The sequence below is a fragment of the Ictidomys tridecemlineatus genome, chromosome 1 (genome assembly GCF_052094955.1).
Source record: "Ictidomys tridecemlineatus isolate mIctTri1 chromosome 1, mIctTri1.hap1, whole genome shotgun sequence".
NCBI classification, from domain to species: domain Eukaryota; kingdom Metazoa; phylum Chordata; class Mammalia; order Rodentia; family Sciuridae; genus Ictidomys; species Ictidomys tridecemlineatus.
The window spans coordinates 51,678,676-51,694,537 of record NC_135477.1 but is presented as its reverse complement, the minus strand read 5'-3'; the positions used below and the strand labels follow the sequence as shown (position 1 = coordinate 51,694,537).

The 15,862-nt window shown below is 53.9% G+C and overlaps 1 protein-coding gene across 2 annotated transcripts; it reads right to left on the bottom strand.

Annotated features, from left to right (window-relative positions):
- Positions 1-213: 213 nt before the first annotated feature.
- Positions 214-15,361, bottom strand: Aifm2 (AIF family member 2, ferroptosis suppressor). 2 transcript variants are annotated; one of them, XM_078040994.1, is made up of 10 exons: positions 15,203-15,316; positions 9,733-9,880; positions 8,244-8,442; positions 7,787-7,902; positions 6,084-6,203; positions 5,551-5,643; positions 4,254-4,362; positions 2,402-2,554; positions 826-1,026; positions 214-557 (listed from the first exon to the last, which is right to left on the bottom strand). In XM_078040994.1, the coding sequence occupies exons 3-10, from the start codon at positions 8,419-8,421 to the stop codon at positions 406-408; spliced, it is 1,122 nt and encodes a 373-aa protein (XP_077897120.1). In that variant the 5' UTR covers positions 8,422-8,442; positions 9,733-9,880; positions 15,203-15,316; the 3' UTR covers positions 214-405. The 2 variants fall into 2 exon arrangements, with proteins under 2 accessions (XP_077897120.1, XP_005326058.3); XM_005326001.3 differs by lacking the exon at positions 9,733-9,880 and having other exon boundaries at positions 15,203-15,361.
- Positions 15,362-15,862: the final 501 nt, after the last annotated feature.

Genomic DNA, 15,862 nt, shown 5'->3' with positions numbered 1-15,862 from the left:
ACACACACACCCCACACCAAGCCCACAGGCACAGGCACAGGCATAGGCACACACACACCCTCGCTCACACACACATACACACACACACACACCACACCAAGCCCACAGGCACAGGCACGGGCACACACATGTCCCAGAGGAACCCGACACTCCCCCCTGCCCAGGCCCTCCAGCCAGTGCTGCTGCAAGCAGACCTTCCGAGCCCACAAGGAATCCTCTAGGACACGTCTTTTTAATGCCCCCCTCGCGTTTGGTTTTACATGCGTCATGCATCCAGACAGTACACCACTGGCATCTCATTCCACAGGAAGAGCCTTGTGCTTTGGCACTTGTCAGCCGGGTGCTTTTTGTCCAGAGGCCCGTCATCATCCGCAGTAGTGACACGTCTGCCACTTGGCCTTCCCATCAGGGTGGGGACTGCCTCATGGTTTTCCAGCTCGTGGAGACAAACAGGTCCCTGCTCTTGGCCAGCCGCACCATGAGCCGACCGACGTAGAAGCCACTGATCTGGCCCACGCCATCGTTTCTGCCCATGGACAGGAGGAACGTCAGCGCACCTGGGGAGCACACACGCAAAGCAGAGCCACTGAAGGTCACGGGCCGCGACTCCCAGGGCACACCCCCTCCTGGGCCTTCCGACTCAGGGCAGGAAGGGGGGTACGATTTTGGAAAGGCAGGGGAGTCCCCAGCTCATTTTTCAAAAGCTTGAGAAGGCTGTCTCTGTCATCAGTTTCGAGGGTGCGGTCTAGAGGCCAGCCTTCGCACAGCACTAGAAGTCTCCCCTGTCTGACCCCAAACACCAGGAGGCCCCTGAGCTCCCCTCACCTGGCTTGTAGGCCTTGAGGGGCCTCTGCTTCATGGAGTTGACGAGGTTGGTGACAGCGACGTTGGCATGGAGGCCGGCGTGGTACGCCATCTTGGGCTCCTTCACGTCCGCACAGTCGCCAATGGCATAGATGTTGCTGTAGCCCTCCACCTGGAGGAACTCGTTCACCCTCAGAGCACCATTGCTGGCCAGCCTGCTCTCTGTGGGCAAGAGGACACCCAAACCAAGTCCTGAGCTGCTGCACTAAGCAGCCACCAGGCACGGGGGATGAGGACTGGGTGCTAGTTCAGTGGCCCCCAAGGTGCATGCTCAGAGGCCCATCCTCCACCCTCAGAGTTCCTGCTGCGGTCCCCACCTCGGACCCCTCCTGCAAAGATAAGTTCACAGCTCCAGGGCGGAGACTGTCAAAACCCCAGCAAGCCGCCTTCTCCAAAATGCATGGGACTCTAACTCCTGATACACTGCAATGGTTAGCCAAGCTTCAAATTTCCTTTTGAACGTAGATTCGGAATTTTAAAATAAATGCAAAGTTTTAATAATTGATAAACTGAGCCAGGCATGGTGGCACCCGTCTATAATCCCAGTTGCTCAGGAAGCTGAGGGAGGGGCGGATTACAGGTTCCAGGCCTGACTGGGCAACTTAGAAGGACCCTGTCTCAAAATAAAAAAAGGCTGGGGATGTAGCTCAGTGACAGAGTATCCAGGGTTCCATCCCCAGAACCATAAAAAATAAAGTCAATGATAAACCACTTTAAACAGTTTTTCTTTTTTAACAGATGAAGAGAAATTTTCTTTGACAATACACTAGGACACCCGCCCGGGCGTGCTTCCTCTGGAGCTGAATCGTCCCTCCTGCTGGGCACAGGAGCTCCTTGACCAGGAAGGATGCTCAGAAGTAAATGGTGGTACCCGAGTCCCACAGCATCCACACTGACCCCTGGAGGCCTAAACACGTCAGTTCCTCCCCCGCCCCCACTTCCAGGTAACTCAACAGCTACACACTGACTTGTAAGAAAAGGGAGCACAGCCAGCGGCGGCACACGCCTGTAATCCCAGTGCTCTCAAGGCTGAGGCAGGAGGGTCGCCAGTTCAGAGGCAGCCTCAGCAGCTTAGCAAGGCCCTAAGCAACTCAGAGAGACCCTGTCTCTAAATAAAAAATAGAAAGGGCTAGGGATGTGGCTCAGTACCCCAAAAAAAGAAATGAGGGTATGTTATGGCCCTACTCCCCAAAGCCATTAGGAGCTGAGGTAGTCAAATGTTCAGATTTGGATGTGGAGAAAACAGGGACTGTGAACAGAGAAAGGCCTGACCCAGAACTTCTCCCACATCCCTATAAAAACAGCAAGAAATGGGTCTTTCTCGTCTCTCAGAAGCCTGTTCCTATCTCTTACCACTAGGGGACAGTCCCGATGCTAGAAGATTCTGGTCTCCTAACCTAGATCCATAGAGGTCACCATCAGAAGAAAGCAAGTGGGCAGCTAGGAAATGGACAGGGGCGCTGGCTCAGGGGCACGGACGACGGGGCACTGCAAAGAATGCTGGAGACTGAGGCGGTGGCCCGGGTCACCTGCTTACCAAATGCACTAGAGTAGGCAGAACTGTTGATCTTGATGCCATTGCAGGGAATCACCAGGTTGGTGGCCACCTCCGTGCCCTTGTCTGTCTGCACTTTGATGTACTCGCGATACTCGTTGAGAGGAATTTCCTCCAGGTTGCTCACCCGCTCACCTGCATGGGAGGGGAGGGTGGTCCCATGACCCGGAGGTGGGCAGAGGCTGGCAGAGGCTGGGGCCCGTGCCAAGGCTGACGGTGGGAAGACCTGGGCTGCAGCGGCCCAACTAGGCAATCACTCCACCCCCTCCCCCACCATGCCCTTCCCTCAGGCCCTTCCATGTGGACATTGGGCCCCAGGGCATCCAACTGGAGGAAAGGTCCAAGCAGCTCCTGGGGGGAGTGAAGCTTCTCGAGAAGTTCTGGGAAGAGTTATCCAACAGAAAACCTCAAGCGAGCCTTGCTGAATGTCAGCGGTCCCCCTGTCTGTACTGTCCGTCCCAGCACACCACTGGCAAGACAAGGACAGGGAAAGGCAGAGAAGCCGGCTTCCTGGACCCTCAGCCTGAAATCAGGGCACTAACTGTCCTTCACAACCAGGGAGGGACTTTCACAGCAGATGCCTCGCCACCTTACCCACAAGGCACAGGATGTCAAGGCCCAAGTGCAGTCAAGTATGAGTGTCCCACCACTGGGATCAGAGCCCCCTCTAAAATGCCGGGTGGGCCAGGCACAGAGGCCCACACCTGAAATCCCAGTGACTCAGGAGGCTGAGGCAGGAGGACCACAAGTCCAAGGCCAGCCTCAGCAACTTACTGAGATCCTGCCTCAAAATAAAAAATACAAAGGGCTGGGGTATGGCTCAAAGGTTAAGTGCCCCTGGATTCAATCCCCAGTATCACACACACAAAAAAAAAAAAAAGAAAGGAAATAGAATGCAGGGTAGGTCTCTTCCCCCCCCCCCAATCTATATCAAAGTCACACTCATTACTCTCAAAATAAACCAACAAAACTATTCCCTCTAGCACAAAAATATCCAATTTTAGGGCAGATCCTTCAAATGCACTTTTTTTTAAAAAAATCATTCAGTGCTGCAAGTGGTAGAACCATCTGTCATCAGCAACTTGGGAGGCTGAAGCAGGAAGATTAGTAGTCTGAGGCCAGCCTCAGCAACTTAGTGAGACACTATCTCAAAATAAAAAATAAAAAGAGCTTGGGCCAGGCACACACCTGTAATCCCAGTGGCTTGAGAGGCTGAGACAGGGGGATCACAAGTTCAAAGCCAGCCTCAGCAATGACGAGGCGCTAAGCAACTCAGTGAGACCCTGTCTCTAAATAAAATAAAACAGTGGGCTGGGGATACAGCTCAGTGGTTCAGTGCCCCTGAGTTCACACTCTGGTACCCCCCCCCAAAAAAGAGCTGGGGGTGGGAGTACCCAATCCCTAACACCAAAAATAAAAAAGCTTAATATGTATAAATCATGGGCTGGGGTTCAGTGGTAGCGCGCTTGCCTCGCATGTGTGAGGCACTGGGTTTGAGCCTCAGCACCACATAGAAATAAATACATAAAGCTATTGTGTCCTTCTACAACTAAAAAAATTTTTTAAATATATATATATATACATCATTCATTAAAGAAGTATCCCACAGCACCACTTAGCAAATAGATCTCCCTCGTCTTTCCTGTACCCAAAGCACAGCAAACATTGCTGTCTGCATGACATGGACCTCCCAGGCGCCAGTGAGCTGTGACGCTCAGGACTGTTCCTGGTGCTTCAGGCTGATCCCCAGGAGGCAGAGGAAGGGAGACTGGGTAACTGTGGCTGGGCTCTGAGCCCATCCCAGTAGGTCAGGGGGGCTGAAGTCCACACGTACTCAGCAGCAGCTGCACGCCCTTCCTGAGGAGGATCTCCTTCACTTCCTGCCGCACACAGGGCAGGAGCTCCTTGTCGGCCAGGGGAACTTGAGAGTGAATGAGAGTGACCTGGGAACAAAACAAAACATCACTCAGTGCTCGCCACGCCCAGGGCAAGCCAGGACATTCTCCCTCCAGGTGCCCAGGGCCCTCTATCCCTGCCCCCTGCACCCTGAGCATTAGAAAGATCAGTGCAGGCCGAGGCCACCCTCCTGTGGGCAGAAGGCACTGCTAGCAAAGTTGCCCCACGCCTGGGCAGACAAGGGGTTGCCCTGCAGGCTCCCACTACGTGGCCATCCAGGGCAAGGGCTACCCCATCAGGCAGGGACCAAAAGCCAACTGAGTATGTCCTTGTTCAAGTTCGCTGTCGGCAAGAAGAGGTACTCAAAGTCTAGGTTTTATCTGAAGGTGACACAGTTCACCTTTTTTTTTTGGTTCCAGGGATTGAACCAGGGACACTTAACCACTGAGCCACATCCCCAGCCCTTCTTTATATTTTTTTATTTTTTTAATTGACTTTGTTATTTTTTTTAAATACACGACAACAGTGGAATGCATTACAATCCTTATTACACATATAGAGCACAATTTTTCGTATCTCTGTATATAAAGTATGTTCATGTCAATTTATGCCATTATACATGTACTCTTTTTTGCATTACAATTCTTAATACACATATATACCACAATTTTTCATATCTCTGTTTGTATATAAGGTATGTTGATACCCAATTCAAGTCTTCACACATTGTATAATGATGTCCATCACATTCCACCACCCTTGCTAATCCCCTTCCCCTTCCCTTTCCCTCCCACCCCTCTTCCCTATCATTTTATTTAGACACAGGGTCTCACTGAGCTGCTTAGCGCCTCACTAATTTGCTGAGGCTGCCTTCAAACCTGTGATCCTCCTGCCTCAGCTTCCAGAATCGTTGGGATTACGGGCATGCGCCATCGTGCCCAGATGACAGAGTTCACCTTTACAAGACATCTCCCCTGGGTCTGTCCCACGGGATTGGCCCAGAAAGCAGGACCTCTCCAAGAACAGGACACCCCCAGAGCAAGTCTGCAAAGTCAGTGGCAGGATCCTGGTTCCCTGGGAAAAGTCCCTGCAGAATCTCTCTTTAGCACAAGACAGGAAACACACAAGCATGCACAGCTTCTGTGAGCAGGGCTCTGACCTCCAGAGCCCTCAGAAAATTCCTGATGCTCCTCAGGCAAAGTCAAAGAAGCTCCAGGCCAAGGTGGCCGCCTCACCTCTTTGTCAGGGTATTCTGTCTTAATCTCTGCTGCCATCTCCACTCCAGCGGAGCCACCTCCCACCACCACGATGAACCGCGAGCGCTGGACCTGGAGAGAACAGGGATATAAAACACACCTACATATCCGCCCTCCGCCTGGCGGTTCCACCTGTGGTGTGGGCTCCCTGGCCAAAGAAAGGTGGAGAACTCTCCATATTTGGGATCCCATTAGGCCTCCTCCTAGGGTCACTGTGCCAACTGACTGGCATCACAGGAACTGAGCCTCCTCTAAAACCCCAAAGCGCTGGGCAATCAGGAGGGCAGGTGAATGTGAAGGGACAAGTCTGGCCACACCAAGCAGAGCCTGAGCAGGCCTGGGGAGCTCATGTCCAGGCCTCTGTGGCAGGCCCAGGGCCTCTCCCAGGGAATGTCTTCCTAGCAACTCTCCAATCTCCAGCTGCCTTCAAGTGCCCCCCCCCTCTCCCTGCTGCAGCCCCAGCTGTTCCCTCATCCGCCTACACCTCCCCACGCCTATCCGCAGCAGCTCACCTGCTTCACCATGTCCTCATAGGCCTGGATGGCGGCCTGCTGACAGGAGACCTTATTAAACTTGCCAGGGAAGGGCCCACTGCTGCCCGTGGCCAGGATAAGATGGGAGAAGGGCAGGGCCTGGAGGGATAAGAAAAAGAAAGATGAGCCGGGCACAGTGGCGCATGCCTGTAATCCCAGTGACTCGGAGGCTGAGGCAGAAGGATCACAAGTTCAAAGCCAGCCTCAGCAACTTAGTGAGATCTTGTCTCCAAATAAAAAAAAGAAGAAGAAGAAGAAGGGCTGGGGAGGTAACTCCGTCATAGAGTGCCTCTGATTCAATTAATCCCTGCTACCCACTCCAAAAAGAAAAGAAAAGAAAAAGAAAGATAAGGGTAAGACAAAGCGGGGAGGCCTGGGTTTCCATATCTAACACCAGAACCCCAGTATCCATGGAGCACCAGGCAGAAGAGGCCCATGAGCACACAGAGGACCGGTCCTTTTGGAAGGAAGTGAAATCACCAAACCAGGGGGGCCAAGGGATGGCACCAGAACCCAAAGACCTAAACAAGCAGATTTTACCTCCTGCCTGCAGAATACATGACCCACAGCGCCAGACCCTACGCGAGGGGAGAGGCCCCACTGCAGAAGGCAGGTCAGCAAGGAACAGGAAATCAGGCACAGGGAACACCCTTCCAATGTGGAGTTTAGAATCTCCTGGACAGCTTAGAAGGCTCCTCCCACCCCTACCAAAAGAACAGAGTGGAAAGGGGGAGGAAGGAAAGAAGGAAGGGAGGGAGGGAGGGGAATATCGTTTGGAGCCTAAGTATATAAAGGTGTTCCAGTGGGAGGGGGACCAGAGGCCATCTGGACCCACTCAGCCCCTGCTTTTGAGCTCCGAGGTGCCCTCATGGACCCTACCAGGGATCTGAGAAGCACAGATCAAAACTGCAGGACAAGAGACACTCAGTAATCTTTCCAACTAGTGAGTCTCTGGTCCCTTAAATTAGTTCAAGAGCGAGTGATTCACACTAAGGCACATACTCATTGAGGACAGGAACTCATCTCCCGTTTCCAAGCCCCGCTTAGCTTAGATACTGCACTGGGGGCTGAGCTAGAGCTGTCCGTCAATCCATCCTGAGGGCTGGTGGCTGCTCACTGGCAGAGCTCGGCCCCCTGCAGGCACATGCCAGGTGCTTGGTTCCCTGGGGCGAGGATCATGAAGATGAGTGAGGGAAACCTGGGCCCCCAATGGCCTCCCCATCTGGGGAACATGGCATCATGCTTGTGCCTAACTTTTACTTCTAGATAGTGAGGACAGTTTCCACGGCTGGCTGGGCCTGGTCCCTGTCCAGAACACTGGCTTCTGGAGCAAGGGCTCAGGGCTGAAAGTGCCCGGATTCCCATCTTGGCTCAGTCTTTTGCCAGCTCAGCTGGGGGACCTGAGGCAGGCCGTTTAATGTATATGAAAAATGAGGTTCCCGCCTGCCTTAGACCGTCACGGCAGTCACCAAATGAGATTTACATGAAGGATCGGGACGGTGCCTGGCATACAGGAAAAACTCAAGAAATGCCTGCCACCGTACTCTGTGGCTGCTGTGGTCCAGCCCCTCTCCATGAAGAACCTATCTGCCCCACAACAGGCAGGGCTTGGAGGCACAGAGGGCACGCCCTCAGCCCCAGAGAGACTGGTCCTCCAGCTAGAGGACAGCTGGGTCACTCACCTCACCACCCTGCAGCAGCACCATCTGATTCTTCAGGTCTATCCCGACCACCTGGCCCTGTCGGAAGTTGTCCTTGAAGGTCACTGAGTAGGAAATGAACGTCTTTTTGGCAAACCCTGGGGAACGGACACAGAAGAGTTCACAGTGCAGAACCAGGCTGAGCTTCTCCTGAGCCACACACCAACAGGGGCACCCCTGGCCACAGCTAGGTCAACAGAGGCACCCAGGTCCCCCCCCCCAATGCTAAATGCCAACCTGGGCCCCAGGTCTTTGGAAAAGCCCAAGCTCTGACTCCGAGGCCTTGTTATGGCAACTGCGTAAGCCACTGACCGGAAAGAATCTATTGATGTCATTTAGGAAACTCGCCCTACATGGAGAAAATCGGTCCCTGAAATGAGGTCCCACTGCAGTGACAAGGCCATGCTCACAAAGGCAGCCCCAGAAAGGAGCCCATTACCACTCTCCACGGAGGCCCGGAGGGCAGCCACGTTGTGGTGGAAGGAGTCCTTCATGTCCACCAGCAGGAAGGGGATGTTCAGCGCCTGCAGCTGGCTGGCAGCCGCGATCCCGCCGAAGCCCCCGCCTACGATCACCACGTGCAGGGCTCCCGTGTCCGCCGAGACCTGGGACCCCATCTTGAACCAGGCACTACTGGGCTGGGAGAAGAGAACAAATCAGAGTCAAGGTCAAATGTCACGAACTGACCTTCACAAATGAGGTCAATCCTTCATGAATGAAATTCCAGTTTTGTAAAACGTGAATTAAATTCAGAAGTGCTATCCTACATCTGCCCCATCCCCCACCCAGCCTGCTACCTTCTCCAGAGGCACCCCCTTTCACCTCGTGTGCGTGCGCCTCCCCAGAGATATTCTTTGCACCTACAGTTCTGACAATTTTTGCACATGTTAAACAAACTGTTGTGCACTTTTTTACCCAGTATATTTCACCAGACTTTGGAAGAGGGTAATAATCACTCAACAACATTCACATGGACCTTCTACTGACATGCTCTTGCTGTGGCCCCTACCTTATATTGGCAGAGCTTACACAGTCAAAGGATTAGGTGGATAATGTAAATGATGGAAGCTGGGCAGGTGAACAGTAGGGAACGGAGAGCAGGTGTGTGGAGAACTGGCCGACATGGGCACATCTAACAGACAGAAATTCCTCAACCCTTGCACCAAGCAAACACTACAACCACACCTTGCTAGGCTTACAGGCTATGGCCCAAATCTAAGAAGGTCAATTAGCAGGGTTTGACGAGATGGCCTCAACTTCTAGCTCTTTTCCCAAATTTTAGATCCACTGAGACTCCTCCAAAATAGAATGTTCCTATGGTTTGAAGGTATCCCCAAAAGCATGTGCTGCATCTGAACACAGTGGCCCACGACCCGCCCTCCCAGCCACTCAGGGGATCATAAATTTGAGACCAGACTTAGCAACTTAGTGAAAGTCTGTCTCAAAATAAAATTTTGCAAAAGGGCTGGGGATGTAGCTCCATTGTAGAGCATCCCTGGGTTCAACCCCATAGTATCTTTAAAAAAAAAAAAAAAAAAAAGCACTTGTTGGAAACTTAATCCTCAATGTGACCATGTTGAGAGCAAATGTTTGCATCGATTAGATTCTAATCCATGAATGGATCAACAGTCATGTAAAAGACCTTGAGGGGCTGGGGATGTGGCTCGGTGGCAGAGCGCTTGCCTAGCATTCGTGAGGCACTGGGTTTGATTCTCTGTACCGCATAAAAATACCTAAATAAAATAAAGGCATTGTGTTCATCTATAACTTGAGCAGTTCAAGGCCAGCCTCAGCAACTCAGTGAAGCCATAAGCAACTGTCTCAAAATAACAAGGGCTGAGGGATGTAGCTCTGTGGTAAAGGGTTCTTGGGTTAAATCCCCAATAAATAAATAAATAAATGGCCTGCAGCTTCGTCTGGTCTCTTACCCTCTCACCCTCTTCTGCCTTCTGTCATGGGATGACACAGCAAAAAGGCCCTCTCATGCAACCCTGCCCTCCTGGACTCCCAGCCTCCAGAGCGTGAGTCAGTCAGTTCTGCTCACTCCAAACGCCCCGACCGTCCGTCCGTGGTATTCTGTTGTAACAACACAAATGGGACTAAGACAGATGGGGTGTGACAATGGGGTGGGGAGGAGGAGCTGGCACGGGGCCAGGTCCCGCTCCTACAGCTTTCCTGGGACAGTCAGGAGACATGCCCCCCAAAAATGGGGACAGCAAAAAAGTCCTTCTGGGCTAAATCTCCAAGGAATGTCTGCTGGTGAGAGAGACGGTCAGGGAGAAACGAGGTCGTGCGGACTCCTCGTGAGAGGTGAAAGGGGACAGCAAGGACCCAGGGACAGGTACGGTCATGTAAGAAGTGTATGTAGGGCCAGATCTGCAGACTGGACTCACCCCAGGCTCACACTCACCGGTGACCAGTTCCCAGCAAACTGAGAGCAAACCTTGGTTAAGTCTCAGGGGAACTGGAATTCGGGAACCTGTGGCCCAGAGCCAGAGCTGGGGCCATCTGAGGCTGAGGAAAGCAGTAGCTGGGTCACTAGATGCCCAAACACCGAGGTGGACAGAGGGGAAAGGAACCGTAACCATGTGGCCAGGCGTTATGGTTAAGACATAAGGTGTCCCCCAAAAGCTCAAGTGTTAGATGAGGCAAGAATTTTCAGAGGTGAAACAACTGGGTTGTGAGTTATGACTCTCCTCAGTGAACTAATCCACTGATATCAGTGAACCAGGTGGTAAGCGTGACAGGTAGGGTGTGGCCCGAGGAGGTGAGTGGGCCTCTCCTGCTGGTGTCTGCTGGTGAGAGAGATGGTCAGGGAGAAACAGTGACATGCAGACTCCTCGGTGAGAGGTGAAAGGGGACAGCAAGGACCCAGGGACAGGTACAGTCATGTAAGAAGCGCATGCAGGACCATACCCTGGGCGGCTCTCCTCCTCCACCATGCTGTATGCCTCACCTCAAGCCCAGAACAAGGGAGTCCGCCACCTGTAGACTGAGACCTCTGAAACCATGAGCCCCGAATAATATTCCTCAGTATTGTCTTAATTAGGTCTTTGGATCCCAGTAATGGAAATGCTGACTAAAACATCAGGGCTCCCCCAGCCCACCTGGGAGGCTGTGCACAGGGTCGCCTGTAGCATCCCAGTCTGCCCCTAGGGAGGCTGAGGGACTGGGGCTCCAACTAGGGATCTTGTCTCCAGCCAGCTGTACAAGCTGAACTCCTAAGAGCAGCCGGGGGCTGTTGCAGACACTCGCTCAGCGACAGGCAACCAACCACACCTGCTCCCAGACTGTGCCAAGTATAGGTGATGGCGGCTGGGGAGGCGCCAGGGAACAAGCAAGGGTCACTGCACAGAGAGCATTGAGGCCCAACAGCCCTGCGAGCCTCGGGGAGGAGGAAGCTGACAGCGGGAGGGCAGGCAGGGCTGTCCAGAAAGGAGGACATGCACTCTGAGGTCAGTCTTGAAGTTGCTGAACAGCTTCATGGGGGTGAGGGCTCCAGGGGGCCTTCTGGGGTCACACTGCAGCACTGGAAGGTCACTGCACTGTTCTCATCATCCGTGTAGCCTGGAGTTCAGCCCCTTCCCTCTCTAGGCCTCAATTTACCCCATCCATGGTGGTGCTTGCCTATCAGCCCAGCGGCTTGGGCGGCTGAGGCAGGAGGATCCCAGGTTCAAAGCCAGCCTCAGCAACTCAGCAAGGCTGTAAGCAACCTTGAGAGACCGTGTCTCAAAATGAAATATAAAAAGGGCTGGGGATGTGGCTTCGTGAATAAGTGCCCTTGAATTCAATCCCTGGCACCAAAAAAAAAAAATGTTCTCCCTCTCATGAGTGGGGGCTCTAAGGCCCCACCAGCTCTAACACCCTGAGCTGTCCTTGGACACATGGGGTTCCGAGCCATGGTGACCCCAACATGGTCCCCCAATCTTCCCACAGCCAGGGGTGGCTTACAGTCAGAACTCTAGGCACTGTCTTCATGGATGGTCAACTGCCCACTGCTGACCTTTTTCCCTCAGGGACAGAGGAGGGGATTTCCAGGTGTTTCCCATTGGCCAGATGATCCCGATGCATTGAGGTTGGAGGATCCCTCCCATTTAACTGAACCCCAGGCAGGGCTGGGACCAGGAGAGTACTCATGGGGACAGCCCCAAGTCCTTATTATCCAGAATTGACCCCTAGTATGGCTCAGGCTTACTCTGCCCACTGGGCCAGAAGAATGTCTCCTGAGAGCCAGGAGCCAGGGGGGCTCAAGGTCCCAGGCACAGGTAGGAGAGGGCACCAGGACGTGGGAGGCATCAGGCAGGCCACAGGTGGGGTGTCTCACCTGCCCCTTCAGTGTGGGAACCCCTGTGACGGGCCTAGCCCTGGGGGCTGGCAGCCAGTGATAAGGTAGGAAAATACCCAGCAAGCCTCCCTTCCAAGCTGGTTGGGCACAGGCTCTGAGAGGCGAGGGGGGGCAGAGGAGCCACTGGGTGCTAGATCACACTGGGCCACCCAGAGACTCAAAGGCAATATCCAAGAGGTCTGGAAAGGAGCGAGGGGACAACATAGGCCACAGCCCTGGTGGACAGCAGTGGGAGTTATTCAGGGTACATGTGGCAGAAGGGGTAGGGGTGCACAGGAGGGCAGGGGACAGGGGCCAGCACAGATACCGCGTGCCTGTCATGTCAAGGCAACTTTAACTGCCAGGCAGGCAAACAAGGTTGTTACCAGCCCCTCAGGGGACAGACACCTCCCTGTGCAAAGAGAAAGCCAGCAGCCCCAGGGCAGGCCTCACAGGCGGTACTTTGACCAAAATAGTTTAGCCAGAGTTCCCTCAGGCCCCAGGGGTCCTTAACCTTTGCCTCACCCACCAAGGCAGGCCGCCCCCTCAAGGCAACCGCTTCTCTAGAGTTGGGGGGGCCTGAAGGCATATCCAGACCTCCAAGGGCCGCAGGCAGGGTTGTGGGAGAGGAGGCGCTCTTCCACTTCCTGCTGCCTGAGGCCTCTCCTGGAATCTGTCTTTTTCTCCTCTAATGACCTCTGACAGCCTCACTTGGGGATGGGAACCAGGTACTATCCAGCACATTCCACCCTTCCTCGGCAGCAGCCCTTCACCTGGCACTTCTGGACACCCTCACTCTCCTCGGCTCTTGCAGTGTCAATTCTTACCTGGCCCCTAAGGACGGCTGGACTCCTCTCTGCTGGGCCATGACCTAGTTAGCCAGACACCTCAACCAAGGGCTGCACTTCAGGCCACCTACCCAGCAGGTGCTCAAAATATATGCAAGGAATGAATGAATGTTCAATTATTACCTCATCTAACATGGCAATAGTACAGGCAGACCTCAATCAATGGGAGACTCCATTAATCCATGAAAAACTCCATCAGCGGGAGAACACAGCACAGGACAAACTATTATACACCCACCCAAAGCTATTTTTTTTTTCTTTCAGTACTGAAGCCAGGGGTACTTTACCACTGGGGAAATCACATCTTTGTTATTATTTTGAGACAGAGTCTCTCTAAGTTGCAAAGATTGGCCTCAAATGTGCTATCCTCCTGCCTCAGCCTCCTGAGTAGCTGGGATTAAGGCACTCAGCCTTATCCCCAACTTTTTCATAGACAAACTTTTCATGTGATTTGTACTTGGAATTGCTCAGTCAGACATGAGCCTGATCCCAGGGGGTTCTTTTTTTAATAATAAGAGGCCTTTAGGAATCCACTGGAAAGCAAAGAAGTCACATTTCTGCCAAAGCTGATGAGAGGTCAAGGCTCAGAAGACACAATAAGAGACAAGCAGGCCTGATCAAGGCAAGAACATCGCCTGCATTGCTTCACAGAGACCACATCCAACCCGGGACAAGTCATCATGGCTTACTCCAAGGGTAGATTTCAACACTGGCCTTTGGATAGTCATGTTTCTGGAGTGGCCACCTTGGATGATCAGGCCACTAACATGTGACTCGATGGTCTCTGAGCATCTCCTCTTCTACCTCAGAGACAGAGAAGAGCAGGAGACCTCCCTCACTAGACACTAAAGGCCAGGCTGAGAGTAGGCACTCCAAGGCCAGCCCCCTAGGGAACCCATCCCATATATATCAAAAAAAAAAAAAAAAAAAAAAGACCAATTTCCAAAAGGGACTCAAAGTCTGAAGAGAGGCTGGGTGCCATGGTACAGGCCTGTAATCCCAGAGTCACAAGTTCAAGGCCGGTCTTGGCAACTTAGTGAGGTGGCCAAGCTTCTCAGAGTCAGTCCTTTTGATATCTCCTTGAATCTACCATGTCTGCCCCAAGTGCACTGGGACCCTACTTAGGCCTGGCCGGCCCCAGAGGCCCCACCACCACCACCTGCCCAGCTCCATCACTTATGGGCAGGGTAGTCCTGGGCAAGGCCCTGCCCTGGTTTGGGTTTCTGGTCCTCAGTGAGATGGAAGTGGTTTTGAAGAGCTCTCTCTAGGAGCTGGGGTGAGGCAGATGTGCTCTGAGGGTTTGGGGAGCCCCAGCAGCAGGCATCTGTGCAGAAGCTAAAACCTGATACTACCCTGAAGTACAGGTGCAAAGCCCCTCCAAAACTGACCTTCCCAAACCACCTCATTCTCCCCAGCTTCTCCTTAAATCCCAGGGTCAAAAAGAACCCCCCTCTTTGGCACTGAGGATTGAGGGCGCTTTATTAATGAGCTACATCCTCAGTGCTTTTTATTCTTTAGCTTGAAACAGGGTCTTGTTAAACTGCTGAGGCTGGCTTTGAACTTGCGATCCTCCTGACAGCCTCGGGAGCAGCTCCTCCCTGGGATCACAAGCATGCGCCTAAGGCCCAGCTCAGAGATCCTTACTGGGGAAGGTGTGAAGGGAGTATTCGGTGTGGGTGACATTGGGAGGGACGCGTCCAACACTGCCCACTAGAGCCGTTCCAAGTTGACTTGGAACTGCATGAGAGTTAGTTAGTTCAGCCTCTGCTGGTCTTCACCCCGCGGAACCTCGGCCTCCTGATGCACCCCGAGTCGATGGGCACTCGGCCGGCCGTCTCCTGTCACTTTCCTTTTGAAGATTAAGGTTTCCCCTCCCCTCAGTACTCCAAGACCTCTCAGGACCCCTGTCACACCGCGGGGGACCTCGGCTTCCCCGCTGCCTCGGGCTTGCGCCCACCTTTCTTGGCAGGGGTTCAGGGGGAGCACGGGGCGGAGAGCCCCCTGCGCTGTCTCGCGGGTGTGGGATGCTCTGGCCGCGTATCCTAGGCAACCGCCCACGGCACCCCGCGACCTCCCGACCTCGCCAGCCGTCTGCCAGCCCCCGCTCCGCGCCCCTGCTGCGGTCCCCGATTCGCCCGGGCCGCTGGGGGCCCTTCCGAGCACTGGCTGCGCGACCCTGGGCGCAATGCTAGCCCCTTTCCTTCAGCCACGCCAGCGCGCACTCACCCGCCGCCGCCGACCGGCTCCTCTCCGCTCGGATCGGATCCTCAGGCGTCTTCCGGCGCCCGCCCCGCCCCGCCCCGCGACAGCGACCGTGACCGTGCGGACAGGGCGGACCCAGCGCCGCCCCCGGTCCAGCGGCCACGCCTCGGCGGCCCGGAATAGCTTTCCCCACTCCCGCCTCGGTGCCCTGGGCTGCGTCCCCTGCGGCGCGTGGGACTGACCTTGACCGCCAGCGAGACGGACCTTGACCGCGAGTGAACTCTCAAAGTTTGAAACAAGGTCCCTAAGGCTGCCCGCCGGCGCCCCCCGCCCCAGCCCTGCCCGGGCCACCCCGACGCTGCTCGGTTACTGGGTAACAGCCCCAAAGCTTCTCCCGCTCGCTGGCTTTACAACCCTGGGCTCACCATCCACCTCCTTTCTCCACGAATATGTTTAGTAAATTCGTTTGAGCACCTACTGTTTACCGGGCACTGTGCTAGGGACTGGGGAGATAAAATGAAGAGCAAAACACACAAGGTTTCTGCTTTCATGGAAGCGATAACCTACAACTAGAAAAAAAAATATTTAAAAAAAATTTTTTTTTTAATTTTTAAAAAGAACCTGCTTGGGCCAAGTTGAGGTCCCATTGCCCACTAGAGGGACCACTTCAGACCCCGGTCTGGT

Coding starts and splice junctions, on each gene's coding strand:
- Aifm2 (XM_005326001.3), bottom strand. CDS start 8,421: ATGGGGTCCCAGGTCTCGGCGGACACGGGAGCCCTGCACGTGGTGATC. Junction 4,363..5,550: donor CAGAATACCCTGACAAAGAG/GTGAGGCGGCCA, acceptor TTTTGTTCCCAG/GTCACTCTCATTCACTCTCA. Junction 1,027..2,401: donor TGCCTACTCTAGTGCATTTG/GTAAGCAGGTGA, acceptor TCTTGCCCACAG/AGAGCAGGCTGGCCAGCAAT.